The following is a 19,595-nucleotide window of genomic DNA, read 5'->3' as shown; positions in this document are numbered from 1 at the left end:
CCTATAGGGGAAGAGAATCTAAAAAAAGTGGATATATGTATATGTATAACTGACTCAGTCTGCTGTACACCTGAAACACAGTATTTTAAATCAACTATACTCTAGTAAAAATTAAAAAAAGAAAAAAAAAGTTCTCAGGCAAACAGTTATTCATGTGGGGAGGAAGGCAAGGGAGATAACAGTTTTACACTGAGAGGACCTGAAGGGGAGCTCTACTGGTAGACTGGTTTGCTGTAGGTCCTTAAGGTAAGAAAGGGCTACAAATTATACCTGAGGTGAGGTACAGGAATTTTCTCTTTACAGAGGGTTATTTATGATTCTATTCATCCTGTTCCCCTTATGCAGAAATAATTGTGGTTTCCGCTACTTGCTTATTTCCTTCTAATACCTAGGCCTAACAGCTAAGGTCATAAAAAAAAGTATGACCAAGTAGAGAAAATTAAAAACTCACTTAAGAGGAACCCAGCAATCATAGGGCTAAGAACTACATGTGACATTGTCAAAAGCAAAACTGATGAAAGACTCAAGCTATGCCCATTCACTGCATATTGCCTATGGCTGATTTCCAGCTACAGTGGCAGAGTTGAATAGTTGCAATAGACACTTCATGGCTGGCCAACACATGAATTAAAACCTTAGGTCTCTCAAATAAAGAATAAACATTTTTTTGGTATATCTGTGGAACATTAATAAATATTGATACATATTTGGCCATGAAGAAAACTTAACTTCAATGAAGAGAGATTTAAAAGCTATATGTTCTGATACTAATTCAAAGAAATTAAAAATAAGAATGTTACCAAAATTATTTATTAGAAATTTAAAAATATACACAGATATCTGTTTTGAAAGAGAATTTAAGAGGGGAAGTAAAATCTATGTGTAAAGCAATAAAAAACAGAACAATTTACATCAAAATTTACAGTTGTGAGCTACACTCACAGGAAAATGTTTAGCATAGAGGGTATTATTATTAGAATAGAATAAAAAACAAAACAAAATTCCACACTTTTGGAAGACAGAGTTAATAGCTTGGCTGGGAATACTCTGTCCTTATCTCTATGGAAAAATGGATGTTTGACATTGACTTTATTAAATTTACTTTTTGCTTATTTTTTAAATTAAATTACAATTGATTTGCAATATTTCCTTAGCTTCAGGTGTATAGTAATTCAGTTATATATATATTTTCAGATTATATTCCATTATAGATTACAAAATACTGAATTTCATTCTTCATGCTATACAGTAAATCCTTGTTGCTTATGTATTTTATGTATAGTAGTTTGTATCTGTTAATCACATACTCATTTGTCTCTCCTTCCCTCCTGTCTCCCCTTTGGAAGCCGTATATTTGTTTTCTATCCCTGTGTGACTGTTGTAGTTTTGTATATAGAAGTGATTCTGCTGTATCCCATAGATTTTGTATGGTTGTGAGTTCATTTTTGTTTATCTTGATGTATTTTCTGATGTCTTCTTTGATTTCATCATTGACCTATGGTTTTTTAGTATCGTGTTGTTTAGTCTCCAATAGTGTTCATTCTTTTCCCATTTTACTTTCTGGGTTGATTTCTGGTTTCATACTATTGTGGTCAGAAAAGATGCTTGAAATAATATGTATCCTCTCAAATTTGTTGGAGGTTGTTTGGTTACCTTAGTATGTGGTCTGTTATAGAAATTTCCACGCATGCTTGAGAAGAATGTGTAGTCTGGGTTTTTTTGTTTGTTTGTTTGTTTTGGATGTAGTATCCTGTAGATGTCAATTAAGTCAAACTTGTCTACTGTGTCAACATAGGACCTCCATTGTGTTACAGATTTTCTGAGAAGAAAAATATCTGAAATAAACACCTTAGCTTTAACATCTCAAGGAACTAATTAAAGAAAGACAAACTAAGCCCAAAGATAACAGATGGAAGGGAATAACAAAGATCAGAGTGGAAATAAATGAAATAGAGCCTAAAAAGAAAATAGGAAAAATTAATGAAAATAAGTACTTTTTAAAAAAGATTAACAAAATAGACAAACCTTTAGCTTGACTTAAGAGGAAAAAAAGAAGGAAAGACTCAAAATTAGAAATGAAAGAGGAGAAATTACAGTTGATACGACATAAAGTCAAAGGATAATAAAAAACTACTATGAATAATTATATCCCAACAAATTAGATAACCTAGAAGAAATGGATAAATTCTTAGAAACATCCAACCTACCAAGATGGAATTATAAAGAAGTTGAATATCCGACAGACCAATTACTAATAAGGAGATTGAATCAGTAATCAAAAACCTTCCACACAGGGAACTATATTCAATATCCTATGATAAACCATAATGGAAAATAATATAAAAAAAGAATGTATATATAACTGAGTCACTCTGCTGTACAGTAGAGAGTGGCACAACATTGTAAATCAACTATAGTTGAATGAAAAAAATAAAAACCTTCCAGCAAAGAAAAGTGCAGGACCAGATGGTTTCACTGGTGAATTGACCAAACATTTAAAGATGCATTAATACAAATCCTTATCAAACTCTTCCAAAAAAAAAACACAAAAAGTAAACAAACCCAGAAGATGAGGGATCAGTTCCAAATTCATTCCACAAGGCCAGCATTACTGAGATATCAAAGCCAGACAAGGACACTACAAGGGAAAAAAAAAAAAAAAGCTATAGGCCAATATGTCTGATGAACATTAATGCAAAAATTCAAAACAAAATATTAGCAAACCTATTCAGTAGTACATTAAAAGAATCATATGCCAGGATCAAGTGGGATTTATCCCGGTGATGCAAGAATGGTTCAACATATGCAAGTGGTTAACTGTAATACACCACATTAACAAAATGAAGGCTAAAACTCATATGATCATCTCTAGATGCATAAAAAGTATTTGACAAAATTTAGCACCATTTCCTGACAGAAATTCTCAATAAATTGGGCATAGAACGTATTTTCCTCAACATAATAAAGACCATACAAATCCCCAGCTAATATCATATTCAGTGGTGAAAAGGGGAAAACATTTGCTCTAGGTCAGGAACAAGACAAGGATGCCAACTTTTGCCACTTTTATTCACACAGTACTGGAAGTCCTAGCCAGAGCAATTAGGCAAGAAAAAAAATAAAATATAACTAAATCAGAAAGAAAGAAGTAATAATATCTATTTGCAGATGACATGATATTATAAAGAGAAAACCCTAGAAGAAGGGTGGTTCATGCTGTTTTGACTTCACTGGAGTCAAGCCTCAGCTGTGACTGTGGCGGCTCCGGCTCCCACGAGCTCTCCTTCAGATTCTTCTGGTTCAGGAGAAAGAGAGTGTATGTTATCATGCTCAGTTGTTGAGAGAGAAAGAAAGGAAAAATAATGGCAGACTGATGCTGCAGGCAAGGGAGTTGGGTTCGTACACTCCTACACCAGTCAGTCATTGGCCACAGCCACAAACACTCAATCAAGACAAAAGACACTTATCTGCAAGTAAACCAATGACCCACTGAAAACCTAAGACCTTAGAGAGAAACGAAGCATGTCACAGGTGACACATTAGCTACTCTACCCCTTGTTTGCTCTTAGCCGTGTGGATGAAAGGCTCTTGGGGCTGCAGCCAGGAGTCAGTGCTGTGCCCCTGAGGTGGGAGACCCAACTTCAGGACACTGGTCCACAAGAGAACTCCCAGCTCCATGTAATATCAAATGGCGAAAATCTCCCAGAGATCTCCATCTCAACACCAGCACCCAGCTTCACTCAACGACCAGCAAGCTACAGTGCTGGACACCCTAAGCCAAACAACTAGCAAGACAGGAGCACAACCCCACCCATTAGCAGAGAGGCTGCCTAAAATCATAATAAGTCCAGACACCCCAAAACACACCACCAGACATGGACCTACCCAACAGAAAGACAAGATCCAGCCTCATCCACCAGAACACAGGCACTAGTCCCCTCCACCAGGAAGCCTACAAAACCCACTGAACCAACCATAGCCACTGGGGACAGACACCAAAAACAACGGGAACTACGAACCTGCAGCCTGCAAAAAGGAGATGCCAAACACAGTAAGATAAGCAAAATGAGAAGACAGAAAAACACACAGCAGGTGAAGGAGCAAGATAAAAACCCACCAGACCTAAAAAATGAAGAGGAAATAGGCAGTCTACCTGAAAAAGAATTCAGAATAATGATAGTAAAGATGATCCAAAATCTTGGAAATAGAATAGACAAAATGCAAGAAACATTTAACAAGGACCCAGAAGAACAAAAGATGAATCAAGCAACGATGAGCAACACAATAAATGAAATTAAAAATACTCTAGATGGGATCAATAGCAGAATAACTGAGGCAGAAGATCGGATAAGTGACGTGGAAGATAAAATAGTGGAAATAACTGCTGCAGAGCAAAATAAAGAAAAAAGAATGAAAAGAATTGAGGACAGTCTCAGAGACCTATGGGACAACATTAAATGCACCAACATTCAAATTATAGGGGTTCCAGAAGAAGAGAAAAAGAAAGGGGCTGAGAAAATATTTGAAGAGATTATAGTTGAAAACTTCCCTAATATGGGAAAGGAAATAGTTAATCAACTCAAGGAGGCACAGAGAGTCCCATACACAATAAATCCAAGGAGAAATATGCCAAGACACATATTAATCAAACTGTCAAAAATTAAATACAAAGAAAGCATATTAAAAGCAGCAAGGGAAAAACAAGTAACACACAAGGGAATCCCCATAAGGTTAAAAGCTGATCTTTCAGCAGAAACTCTGCAAGTCAGAAGGGACTGGCAGGATATATTTAAAGTGATGAAAGAGAAAAACCTGCAACCAAGATTACTCTACGCAGCAAGGATCTCATTCAGATTTGATGGAGAAATTAAAAGGTTTACAGACAAGCAAAAGCTGAGAGAGTTCAGCACCACCAAACCAGCTTTACAACAAATGCTAAAGGAACTTCTCTAGGCAAGAAACACAACAGAAGGAAAAGACCTACAATAACGAACCCAAAACAATTAAGAAAATGGGAATAGGAACATACATATTGATAATTACCTTAATTGTAAATGGACTAAATGCTCCCACCAAAACACACAGATTGGCTGAAGGGGTACAAAAACAAGACCTGTATATATGCTGTCTACAAGACACCCACTTCAGACCTAGAGACACATACAGACTGAAAGTAAGGGGATGGAAAAAGATATTTCATGCAAATGGAAACCAAAAGAAAGATGGAGTAGCAATTCTCATATCAGACAAAAAAGACTTTAAAATAAAGATTATTAGAAGAGACAAAGAAGGACACTACAAAATGATAAAGGGATCAATCCAAGAAGAAGACATAACAATTTTAAATATTTATGCACCCAACATAGGAGCACCTCAATACATAAGGCAAATACTAACAGACATAAAAGGGGAAATAGACAGTAACACATTAATAGTAGGGGGCTTTAACACCCCACTTTCACCAATGGACAGATCATCCAAAATGAAAATAAATAAGGAAACACAAGCTTTAAATGATATATTAAACAAGATGGACTTAATTGATATTTATAGGACATTCCATCCGAAAACAACACAATACACATTTTTCTCAAGTGCTCATGGAACATTCTCCAGGATAGATCATATCTTGGGTCACAAATCAAGCCTTGGTAAATTTAAGAAAATTGAAATTGTATCAAGTATCTTTTCCGACCACAATGCTATGAGACTAGACATCAATTACAGGAAAAGATCTGTAAAAAATACAAACACATGGAGGCTAAACAATACACTACTCAATAACGAAGTGATCACTGAAGAAATCAAAGAGGAAATTAAAAAATACCTAGAAACAAATGACAATGGAGACACGACGACCCAAAACCTATGGGATGAAGCAAAAGCATTTCTAAGAGGGAATTTTATGGCAATACAATCCCACCTTAAGAAACAGGAAACATCTCGAGTAAACAACCTGACCTTGCACCTAAAGCAATTAGACAAAGAAGAACAAAAAACCCCCAAAGTTAGCAGAAGGAAAGAAATCATAAAAATCAGATCAGAAATAAATGAAAAAGAAATGAAGGAAATGATAGCAAAGATCAATAAAACTAAAAGCTGGTTCTTTGAGAAGATAAACAAAATTGATAAATCATTAGCCAGACTCATCAAGGAAAAAAGGGAGAAGACTCAAATCAATAGAATTAGAAATGAAAAAGGAGAAGTAACAACTGACACTGCAGAAATACAAAAGATCATGAGACTGCTACAAGCAACTCTATGCCAATAAAATGGACAACCTGGAAGAAATGGACAAATTCTTAGAAATGCACAACCTGCCAAGACTGAATCAGGAAGAAAAAGAAAATATGAACAGACTAATCACAAGCACTGAAATTGAAACTGTGATTAAAAATCTTCCAACAAACAAAAGCCCAGGACCAGATGGCTCCACAGGCGAATTCTATCAAACATTTAGAGAAGAGCTAACACCTATCTTTCTCAAACTCTTCCAAAATATAGCAGAGGGAGGAACACTCCCAAAATCATTCTACGAGGCCACCATCACCTTGATACCAAAACCAGGCAAGGATGTCACAAAAAAGGAAAACAGGCTAATATCACTGATGAACATAGATGCAAAAATCCTCAACAAAATACTAGCAAACAGAATCCAACAGCACATTAAAAGGATCATACACCATGATCAAGTGGGGTTTATTCCAAGAATGCAAGGATTCTTCAATATCGCAAATCAATCAACGTGATACACCATATTAACAAAGTCAAAGACAAAAACCATATGATCATCTCAATAGATGCAGAGAAAGCTTTTGACAAAATTCAACACCGATTTATGATAAAAACCCTGCAGAAAGTAGGCATAGAGGGAACTTTCCTCAACATAATAAAGGCCATATATGACAAACCCACAGCCAACATCGTCCTCAATCATGAAAAACAGAAAGTATTTCCACTAAGATCAGGAACAAGACAAGGTTGCCCACACTCACCACTCTTATTCAATATAGTTTTGGAAGTTTTAGCCACAGCAATCAGAGAAGAAAAGGAATCCAAATTGGAAAAGAAGAAATAAAGCTGTCACTGTTTGCAGATGACATGATACTATACATAGAGAATCCTAAAGATGCTACCAGAAAACTACTAGAGCTAATCAATGAATTTGGTAAAGTAGCAGGATACAAAATTAATGCACAGAAATCTCTGGCATTCCTATACACGAATGATGAAAAATCTGAAAGTGAAATCAAGAAAACACTCCCATTTACCATTGCAACAAAAAGAATAAAATATCTAGGAATAAACCTACCTAAGGAGACAAAAGACCTGTATGCAGAAAATTGTAAGACACTGATGAAAGAAATTAAAGATGATACAAATAGATGGAGAGATATACCATGTTCTTGGATTGTAAGAATCAACATTGTGAAAATGACTCTTCTACCCAAAGCAATCTATAGATTCAATGCAATCCCTATCATACTCTCACTGGCATTTTTCACAGAACTAGAACAAAAAATTTCACAATTTGTATGGAAACACAAAAGACCCCGAATAGCCAAAGCAATCTTTAGAATGAAAAACGGAGCTGGAGGAATCAGGCTCCCTGACTTCAAACTATACTACAAAGCTACAGTAATCAAGACAGTAGGGAACAGGCACATAAACAGAAAGATAGATCAATGGAACAGGATAGAATGCCCAGAGATAAGCCCACGCACATATGGTCACTGTATCTTTGATAAAGGAGGCAGGAACGTACAGTGGAGAAAGGACAGCCTCTTCAATTGGTGGTGCTGGGAAAACTGGACAGGTACATGTAAAAGTATGAGATTAGATCACTCCCTAACACCATACACAAAAATAAGCTCAAAATGGATTAAAGAACTAAATGTAAGGCCAGAAACTATCAAACTCTTAGAGGAAAACATAGGCAGAACACTCTATGACATAAATCACAGCAAGATCCTTTTGGACCCACCTCCTAGAGAAATGGAAATAAAAACAAAAATAAACAAATGGGACCTAATGAAACTTCAAAGCTTTTGCACAGCAAAGGAAACCATAAACAAGACCAAAAGACAACCCTCAGAATGGGAGAAAATATTTGTAAATTAAGCAACTGACAAAGGATTAATCTCCAAAATTTATAAGCAGCTCATGCAGCTCAATAACAGAAAAACAAACAACCCAATCCAAAAATGGGCAGAAGACCTAAATAGGCATTTCTCCAAAGAAGATATACAGACTGCCAACAAACACATGAAAGAATGCTCAACATCATTAATCATTAGAGAAATGCAAATGAAAACTACAATGAGATATCATCTCACACCAGTCAGAATGGCCATCATCAAAAAATCTAGAAACAATAAATGCTGGAGAGGGTGTGGAGAAAAGGGAACACTCTTGCACTGCTGGTGGGAATGTGAATTGGTACAGCCACTATGGAGAACAATATGGAGGTTCCTTAAAAAAACTACAAATAGAACTACCATATGACCCAGCAATCCTACTACTGGGCATATACCCTGAGAAAACCATAATTCAAAAAGAGACAAGTACCAAAATGTTCATTGCAGCTCTATTTACAATAGCCCGGAGATGGAAACAAACTAAGTGTCCATGAATGGATAAAAAAGATGAGGCACATATATACAACGGAATATTTTCAGCCATAAAAAGAAACGAAATTGAGCTATTTGTACTGTGGTGGATAGACCTAGAGTCTGTTATACAGAGTGAAGTAATTCAGAAAGAGAAAGACAAATACCGTATGCTAACACATATATATGGAATTTAAGAAAAAAAAATGTCATGAAGAACCTAGGGGTAAAACAGAAATAAAGACACAGACCTACTTAAGAATGGACTTGAGGATATTGGGAGGGGGAAGTGTAAGCCGTGACAAAGCGAGAGAGATGTATGGAAATATATACACTACCAAACTTAAGGTAGATAGCTAGTGGGAAGCAGCCACATAGCACAGGGAGATCAGCTCGGTGCTTTGTGACAGACTGGAGGGGTGGGATATGGAGGGAGGGAGGGAGGGAGCCACAAGAGGGAAGGGATATGGGAACAGATGTATATGTATAACTGATTCACTTTGCTATAAAGCAGAAAGTAAAAAAAAAAAAAAAAAAAAAAAAAAAAAAAAAACACCCTGCTAACAAACTAGTAATAAGCAGAGGCACAATCTCATAGAAAAACAAGTAAGGGGCTTAAGTAGAACCTTCACAAAATGAGATATCCAAGTAGCCAATAAAGATATGAAAATTCATTACTAAAAAGAGAAATGTTAATTAAAACCTCAATAACATAACAATCTACCGGAATGGCTAAATAGTATAATACCAAAGTGTTCAGATGGCTGGATATGAAATCACAAGAATTCTCATTAACTGCTGGTAAAACTTTAAATTGTTGAGACCCCTTCAGGAGACTCTGGAGCATTATCTACTAGTGTATATACATATCCAATGGCTAAGCAGTTTTATTCTTAGATATATATCCATAGAACACACACACAAATGTGCTAGAAAGTTCATAAATTATTACTCCTAACAGTTCATATCTGGAAAATCCATATATCCATAAACAGTAGAATAAATTGTATGTTCATAAAGTGGAATACTATGTAACAATTAAAATGAATTACAATGACACACAAAAATAGTATGAAACTCAGAAACATAATATTGAGAGAGGCAGCCAGAAACAAAGCATACCTTGCTTTCATTTATATATAAAGTTCAAAAACAGGCAGTACTAATCTATTGTGGTAGAAATCAAGAGAATGAAAAGGAGGCAGGATGTTTTGATTTGGAGGGAAAAGAATGAGTGTTTTTGCAGTGCAGATATTATTGTTCATATCAGGGGTTACATAGATTTGTGTGCTTTTTGATGATTTATTGAACACAAATTTGTATTTTCTGAATGCTTTTAATTTTAATTAAAAAGTTAAAATATTAGTATTAAGATATGTACACAAGATATGAATAATTTTATGCTAATACATTTGGAAACTTAGGCAAATTGATAAATTTCTAGAAAATGGTAAATTACTAGACTAACAACTAAATGATCCTATATTTTAAACTGTTTAATTGTAATTAAGAGCTACCTAACAAAGTAACTCCTAGCCCAGATAGTGTCACCAGTAAATTCTACAAAATGTTTAAGGAAAAAATTACCCCAATATTCTACCTAGGTCTTCCAGAAGAAAATAAAGGATGGAACACTTATAAAGATAATACAACCTTTATGTTAAAAAAGATATTATGAGAAGAGAAAATTATAGGCCAATTGCTGTTATGACTATATAAGGAAAAATTGTAAAACAAAACAAGCAGATTGAATCAAGGTGCATAGAAAAAGAATAATACATAACGATCAAATGATTATTATTTGAAGAAAAGTCTGGAGCAACATTTTAAAAAACGAACATAATTCATTAACAGAATAAAGGAGAAAAGTCATATAATCATCTCAGTAATTGTGAAACAAAAACAAAATCCAATTGAACAAAACTCAACATCCATTCATAATGAAAGATCTTAGCAGGGTAAGGATTTAAGACAATGTCCTTAATATGTTGAGACCTATAAAAAATAATCAGCAGGCATTCTTCTTAATTACAAAATGTTAAGTATTCTCTCTCAGATTGGGAACAAAAAAATGTCTTATTCAACACACACTAATGATACTAGACAGTTTAAGAAGTCAAGAAAAATAGCTATAGGATTGGAAAGGAAGAGATAAAGCTGACATTTGTAGAAAACATTATTATATATGTAGAAAGTCTAAAATAATCTGTAGATAAATTATTAGTAATGATAACTGAGGTTACCCAGGTTTCTGACAAATATAGAAAACTTAGTTTTATTTCATCAGAGCATCAATAATTATAAAATACAAATTTAAAAGATATTCTTTAAAATATCATAAAAAATCAAGTTCCTAGGAATAAATCTAATGAAAAATATTTAAGACACAAAAGTATAAACATTAGTGAGAGAAATTAATGGAAAGTTACGCATGTTCTTGGACTGGAAGATCTAATACTTTAAAGATGAAATTCTCCTGAAACTGATCTCCAGATTAATGGCATTCCAATAAAAAATCTCATTAAGATTTTTTTTTTTTTGGAACTCAACAAGCTCTTTTAAAAATTTATATGGAAAGGCAAAGGGCTAAGAATAGTCAAGTAGTCAATACTCTAGCTGCTCTACTGGATATCAAGATTTATTACAAGGCTTTTGTAATTAGGACAGTGGAGTATTGGCTTGATAATAAGAAACTGCACAAATATACACAAATGGATATATAAACTATAATATCAGAAATCAAGATAATGACAGTATCTGCAGAGGAGAATATTGATTGGGAGTGAGTATAATGAGGCCTTCTCCTGTATTTCCAATGTTCTATTTCTCGGTCTACATTGTGGTTTCATGGGTGTTTTGCTTTGTGAGAATTCACTGAGCTGTATATTATTTTGTAGTCTTTTCTGATTATATGTTTTACTTCAGCTTAGAGAATACACAAAAGTATAATATGACGAGTGTGATTTATTTCTGAAATGGGAAAATAGTATATGATAGAATCTATCAACATAATCCTTATAAATCAAAGAAGTACATATCATGATTATATCAATAGGTACTAGAAAAGATTTTTCAAAAATTAATAATTTTATTTCATAAATAAAATTTGTAATTTCATCTTCAGCCATAAGATAGGAGAAAACACTATTTAAAGATAATAAAGTATTATTTACCAAAACCAACAGCAAATAGCCTAATGGCAAAACACCAAAACTATTTCAAGTAAAACCCAGAATTTAACAGTCATATTGTTAACTACCATGCCACTTAATATTGGAAGTTCCAGTAACTATATTTAGACAGATTATTAAAATGAGTACCAACATTTGGGAATTTAAAAAATTCTCTCATGTAATCGTTTATTAAGAAAAAACAAGAGATATTAGCAAAAGTATTAAAATTAACAGGAGATTTTGGTAAGGTAATTGGATACAAGATGAAAAACTTTACAGTGTTTCTTTAGCATTAGGAATCTATTTATACATGAATGTGGGAACATATTTATGAAAGTGGCAAAGGTGATAAAATTACTTAGGAATAAACTTAAGCACAAAACCAATATTTATCGTGAATCACATATTTATGTGTCATATATATATGTATATAATAAAACAATATTCAAGACAACTTCTAAACAAATAGAAAGGCATTCAATACTCAAAGAAAGAGAACAATTAACATTAAAAATTATCAATTTTCCCAAAATTAAAATAGAAAATTCCTTCTCATCCTTCATGTCTTAAGTATGACTTATTCTGTAAAGGCTTCTCTGAGGACCCCAGGCAGACCTAGGCTCTGTCTTCCCTATACTTCTTCTGATTTGTACACACACCTACTTTCTTTATTGTACTTATCATATTGGGTTGTGGTTATTGGCATGATTATCTCCTTACTACACTGTAACAGCCCTGGGTAAGAACCATGGGTTTTCTTTGTTCAGTCTTTAACACCATACCTGGCATGAATCAGGAGCTCAATAAATGTTAGTTGAAAGAATGAATTAATAGACTGCACAACTTACTCAATAGCTGTTGCTGACGTTTACCTGATTCACAGAAGTAGCTTGGTCTCTTTGATCTTTCATTCCAATCAGGATTTATCTCCTTCTACATAATCCAAACAGCAAAACAAACATTCTCAAAGGATTTTTTTTTCCAGGATCTGAACATCAATTATTATTTATATATTTTAAATACAGAGATTTAAGATTCTGAGAACTCTTAAATGTCATTTTTTTTTAGAAATGCACACATTTTTGATGGTTATATTACATCTATTATTTACAGAATTCAAAAGTTCACAGTTATATTATATTATAGGAGGGCCACAAGACTATACACACATAAGGTAATTTTCTAAGACTCATGGGACTCAGAATACAGTTGTACTCACATCTAATATTTATTACGGTAAAAGGATACACTATAGGATAAATAAGGGGGAAAGACATAAGAGGAGTCTCTAAAAATCCAGTCATAGTCTTCCTTATGTTCTCTCCCTCCTATAAAAAGACACATTTGAACATGCTCTTTTCTCCAGCAATAAAAAATGCAGCAACATGTGTGCAATGTTTCAGCCTGAGAAATCCATTAGAAACTCAGCACTGAAGGTTTTTATTGAAGGCTGGTCATGAAGACATCCTCTGCCTAGTGCATATCTGAAATTCTAGCCCCCCAAAAGGAAATAAGATGTTCAGTGAAAATCACATTGTTTGCAGAATCTACGTACATGCACCCACCCATTCGATATGGAAATTTTCATATCGGTTAGGGAATGTTAGAAAAGCCAAGTTCCCAAACACTAGCCATAGGCCAATCTTGCAAGCAGGCCTCTACAAAGACAGCAGTCCCAAGCCTGTTATGTTAACTCTTTTCTGTACAATATTATTTATTGTTAAATTATCTTTGGAGTGCACTGATTAGTAAGGAAGTTAACTCAATGGGACAAATGAATAGGTGTATTTTTTAACAAGGCTAAAAAAAGAATAAAAGGCTAAGCAGAGCTGGAAGGCAGAGAGCAGATTCTCTGAATATATGAGGATTTGGCTTTCAGAGCAGAAAATCCAGTGCAATAGACTTTTTTTCTTTTGGCTGCACCACGTGCTTTGTGGGATCTTAGCTCCTAAACCAGGGATGGAACTCAGGCCCCCAGCAGTGAAAGTGCCAAGTCCTAACCACTGGACTACCAGGGAATTCCTGCAATAGACTCTTTTATTCCCAGATCTGAGAGCTGAACACAGGCCACCAGAAATACATTTTCTGACAGTGGTAGGCTTTGCACAACATGTTGGAAACAGGATGTGAGACTTATCATAATAAAATTCTCATAGTATTTATTATAATAAATTAGATATTTGTGGGCATTTAATATTCATTTTAGAGAAATACGGATGGCAAATTTAAGAATACACATATTACTCAAAAAAGGTCCATAATAAAATTTATAGACTGTTTTTAAGGAAGTTTTTCATTTTTTTTGTTGTTGTTTTGGTTTGGTTTTTAGTATATGACATAGTCTTTGACATCTGTTGGGCAATATGAGGACTTTAAATGTCAGAGTTGTTAAGAAATTTCTTTTTCATGCTTACTGTGGATATTAACATAGTAGAACACTGAAATGTAAAATACTTGTTTATAATAAAACTGTGCTACAGAAAAGCGTATTATAGTAAACATACTACATTTATGAGCTATGTATAATGTAGCCTGTCAATCATTATGCATTAGAGGACACAGAAGATGCCACTTTCTACCCTAATCAAATAGAATTCATTTGGAAAGAATTTAATAAATTTCCAGTTTACTGAAATCTCTTTCAAACCATGTTAACTTTTTAGCACCGTTGATACAGTTAACACTGTGTTACTAATGGAATGGAAGATGTGGTTTTGACTCCTACAATAGCAAGCTGGCAATGCACAGAGAAAAATGTCTATATATCTATGTTATATGCAGAAGCCGCACCCTGAATTTTTGCTGGTAACTTTTCAGCAGCAAGTAACTGTTCACTGGTCAAAAGGAAATGGGGAGAGACGGTATGTCTGTCTCTGAACAATCCATCAGTACTAGTCAAAGCCCAATCAGAGAAGCCTAATTTGATACTTCCTCTGAAGGCTGCACGTATGTACTGTAAACAACATGCTGTAGCTTATATTTGGGAAGACTATCCTAGAGCTATTAAAATTTTATTATGGTATGATTAATTTCAGGGACTGAAGTTGTTCTGTATTGTCATTTCATGAGTGAATTTTTATACGAATGATGATCATATGATTGTACTTCATTTATTGTTTGCATTTGGGTCAAAAGAAATATATACCTCATCCTTTGAAGGACACACATAAGACTGTGAAGATCTGGGAAAACTTCTTGTAGCTGAATTCTGAGCTGAAATAATTGAATCTTGAGCTGAGACATGTATCTCTCCTGGAGAAAGATGAGATACTTTTACATATGAAAAGATAATATTGCTGGAACAAGGGTGAAAGTTAATGAATAGAACTGATCCAATGTTCTCCCTGCTGAGCTGCCACAATCACTGGAATACACCAATCAGGGATTTACCTGAGTTAAGGAAGTATCTCTAAGAATAACATGACCTTTTTTGATGTTTAGTGCCTACAAATTTCCAGTGGTTCACCACTGCCCTCAGGAGCAAGTCTGAGATTCTTAACCTCTGATCCTAATTTATTTAATATTATGCCAGCTTAATCCCTATCACTAACAACAAACCACTGGCAGATTTAACTGTCTGCATTTCATTCAGTCTGAGACAGAAAACCATTCACAACTTGAATAGGGGAATAACCAAAACTGTGTTTTAGGAAGATTGCTTTACACCAAAATGTAGGGTGGATTAAAAAGAGGAAGAAGAAGTTGGAGGAAGGTTACTGAAACAGTCAAGGATGGAGGAAAGAAAGGCAGCAGCTGTGGGAATGCAAAAGAGAGGGAAAGAGGAATGAAGGAGGTAGATTAGACAGAGAGTGGCAACTTTGGCATACAAAATTCAAGAAAGAGGAAGAGTCAAAGATAAGTCAAGTTTTGTGCCTGGGTAAAAACAGAAGGATCAAGAAGTTGAAAATTTTGATTTTTGTATTGAATTTGAGGTGGTCAATGGCCACTGGATGGAGGTGTCTAGTATTTTCTATGTGTGTATATAGGTTTTGCATGAGAGTGTTTTTAGTGACTTCCAAAAATATAACAAGGTGCAGAAAAACTTAGTTATTGTATATTCCACTCAAGGGGAGATGGGAAATAGGATGTATTGTCTGTGGGGAATAGATGGCAGTGCAGTATGAGGACCTTCCTGGGGATATTTCTCTGTATTATAACCTACTGAACCATAGTATGTCAGTACCTTACTCTACCTATCACTATAAACAGCTACAGCAGAGACTCTAACTTTTCCACACTTTGCAAATTTCAAAAGTCATACTTATCAAGCAATCTTTCAAACATATAGGCTAATTATAACATCAAAATTCATAAACAGTTTTATACCATGCTTTATTTTCCAAAATAACCATGGTTTTTATAATCCATGGTATAACAAGTAACTTGAGAAACCATATGGTGAAACCATAATTAGGTACTTAACAAACAACAGAACAATTATGAATGTTTCTTATTTTCTTACCTCTATTATCAAAAATACTTGATTTTTCATTTGTCTCTCCATCCTTCTATATGGTACAACATTAAAGATAAAAACATTCATTAGTAACTTCACTTCTGAAAGAGATTTTGCCTTCTACCAATCAACCAAATTAATACAGATTTTCTTCCCTTTTATCTTCTAACTCTCTCATGAAAATTGTCTCAGGGACAATACTTATTACCAACATCCTAGGACACCTTCCACAGGGATCTCAAATTTCACTAGTTCAAAATTGAGTTTAATATGCAGCCACATACAAACTTTACCCTTTTCTAGTACTCCATATTTTGTTTAAAGACATGGTAATCTATTTAGTGGTTGGTTCTAAAACGTTTAGTCATTCAGTTTGTTTCAGGGAAATACAATCCAACCTATTCTAATCCAATCTAATGCTTTAAAAACACACTGCTTAGAATCAAAATAAAATTTATCATCCCAGACTCTCAATTTACTGTAATTGTAATTTACATTTTTGTATCTGTCTGCCCCATTAGACAATGAGTCCTCAAGGGGAAAGATTATGTCTTATTCTTCTTTGTATCCTATGTGACCAATTTATTCATTTTCCCTTCCTTCAGGAAAAAGTCACAGGGCTTTGGCCAACAGTAGATGCTCAATAAATATTAGATATTGCAATTGCTAAATGTTTGTTTGGATTAGTTTCTGCTAATGAGAGTGAGTGAGTTGAGCACAAAGGTAACTCAACACATGTAGGGAAAGGGATCAGTTCTCATGAATAGATCCTAATATCCCTAACCAATCCGTAACATGCTAGAGAGGGAGACGGTTCACAGAAGTAAAAGTTAACTAGATAAATTAATAATCACCATACAGAAGCTTGAGACATAATTTCATACCTTTTGTTCAATATCATTATCTTGTACATCTGGCTGACCAACAGAAGGTACTGATTTTTTGGCAATATTCTTTGAACTACTTAGAGACTGATGAATGGTGTTTACAAAGGGTCCTAAAAGTAAATGAAAGAAACAGTGTATTTTTTAAAAGAACTCACTGAAGTATAATTTGATGGTTTAATTATAATTGTTTGGTTTGATTATAGTGGTTTAATTATAACTTAATTATAACTTAATTATTTAACTTGAATGGTTTCCTCAATTTAAAAATACATCTATAACTGTGAAGCCATCACTGCAACCAAAATAAAATTTCTAATACCCCTGAAAGTTTTCTCATCCACCTTTGTAATCCATTTATCTCTTTCTTCCCATCCTCAGACAACACTGCTCTGTACCTCTTACACAAGATTAATCTGAATTTTCTAGAATTTTATATGAATGGGATCATATAATATGTGATATATAGTATTTTTTGCCTGTCTTCTTTCACTCAGTATTGTATGTTTTAATAATTCATTCCTTTTTTAAAAATTTCTGAGAAGTATTCCATTGTATGGATATGCTACCATTCTTTATCTATTCACCTGTTGTTTGGGTTGTTTCCAGTTTTGGCAACTTACAAATATTTATGAACTTACCTGCCCAAGTTTTTGTGTGGGCATACTTTTTCATTTCTATTGGGTAAATACCTAGTAGTAGAATGGCTGGGTCATATGGTACGTATATGTCTAACTTTTATGAAATGCCAAACTGTTTTCCCAAGTGGCTGTACCATTTCATACCATTCAGCAGTGCGTCAGAGTTTAAATTCTCCCACATCCTTGTCAACACTTAGTAAGCAGAAGAAAGGAAATAAGTAAAGATCAAAGTGAAAAAGAAATAGAAAAACAAGAGAGAAAAACTAATATTTGACTCCTTGAGAAGTTCAATAAAACTGATAAAGCCAGATTGATCAGGAAAAAGAGAAGACACAAATTTCCATCATCAGGGAAATTAGAGATAACAGCATAACTGTCTATAGATAATACTAAAAATAACAGATTATGAAAATGTATAGCAATAAATTAAACTTATATGAAAGGGACAGATTTTCCTCAAAAACAGTCAAATCTCACTCATGAATAAACAGAAAATATGAAGCAACTCATATCTATTAAAGAAATGGAATATATAGTTAAAAACATTTCTACAAAGAAAACTCCAGGCTCAAAAGACTTTACTTCTGAATTACACAAAATACCAAAGGAAGAATTTACACTAATTCTACACAAATTCATCCAGAAAATTGAAGAGGAGTACACTCCTCTCCCAACTCATACTTTGAGACCAGAATCACTCATATATAAAAATCATTACAAGGTATTACAAGAAAAGAAAAACTCAGTCAATATCCTCCTATGAATAAAGATGCAAAATCTATAAATAAATTGAATCTAACAATATACCATAACAGATAATACATAATGAATAAGCGAGGCTTATTCCAAGAATGCAGGGTTAGTTTATCATTCAAAAATAAGCCAAAGTAACTTAACACAGTAAGAGAAAAGAGGAGGAAATGTAGACGATTATCTCAAAGATGAAAGGAAAAACTTGATAAAATTCAACACCCATTCAGGATGAAACTTCTTAGTGAATGAGGAGTATGAGGGTATGTCCTTCCTTTGACAAAAGCTATCTTCAAATCTCCAGAACTATATTCTAATTTATATTGATCACTTAGCCTTATATTTTAGAACAAGATCAGGATGTACACAATCACCATTTTGTTCAGCACTGTTCTGGAGGTCCCGGCCAGCAAGAAGAAGAAATGAAAGGTGAACCCAAATAAAATCCCAGCTGACTATGTTGTAGAAATTGGAGAGCTGAAGAGATACATACCTGCCAATGTTCACAGCACTGCTATTTACAATAGTCAAGACATGGACATAACCCAAGTGCCCATCAACAAATGATTGGCTTAAGAAGATGTGGTGTATCATGTATGTGTATACACACACACACAGAATATTATGCAACCATAAAAAATAATGAAATATTGCTGTTTGTAGTAACATGGATGGACCTAGAGAATATTATGCTTAGTGCATTAAGTCAGACACAGAAAGACAAATACTGTATGATATCACTTATATGTAGAATCTAAAAAATAATACAAATGAATCTATACAAAACAGAAACGGACTCACAGACTTAGAAAACAAACTTGATGATTACCAAAGGGGAGAAGGAATAAGGAAGGGACAAATTAGTATGGGATTAATGGATACAAACTATATTCATAAAATAGATAAGCAACAAGGACTTACTGTATAGCACAGGGAATTATACTCAGTATCTTGTAATAACCTATAATGGAATATAATCTGCCAAAAAAACCCTGAATCATTATGCTGTACACCTGAAATTACTGGAATATTGTAAATCTACTATACTTCAATAAAAAAAATAAAATTTCTATGGAAATGCA

General features: G+C 34.0%; 1 protein-coding gene across 1 annotated transcript in view; it reads right to left on the bottom strand.

Moving 5' to 3' along the window:
* The window catches only part of FSIP2 (fibrous sheath interacting protein 2), a gene marked incomplete at both ends in the record, with an annotated part of 126,543 nt that overhangs the window by 78,700 nt on the left and 28,248 nt on the right, over nucleotides 1–19,595 (bottom strand). Inside the window, 2 exons of the mRNA XM_081241752.1 lie at nucleotides 16,245–16,290; nucleotides 17,123–17,235. Coding sequence (XP_081097878.1) covers nucleotides 16,245–16,290; nucleotides 17,123–17,235 — 159 coding nt within the window. The remainder of the gene's footprint in view (nucleotides 1–16,244; nucleotides 16,291–17,122; nucleotides 17,236–19,595) is intronic.

Source organism: Mesoplodon bidens (assembly GCF_964165515.1).
Source record: "Mesoplodon bidens genome assembly, chromosome: 8".
Classification (NCBI taxonomy): Eukaryota; Metazoa; Chordata; class Mammalia; order Artiodactyla; family Ziphiidae; genus Mesoplodon; species Mesoplodon bidens.
The sequence above is the reverse complement of the archived record's forward strand: the minus strand, read 5'-3'. Positions and strand labels throughout refer to the sequence as shown.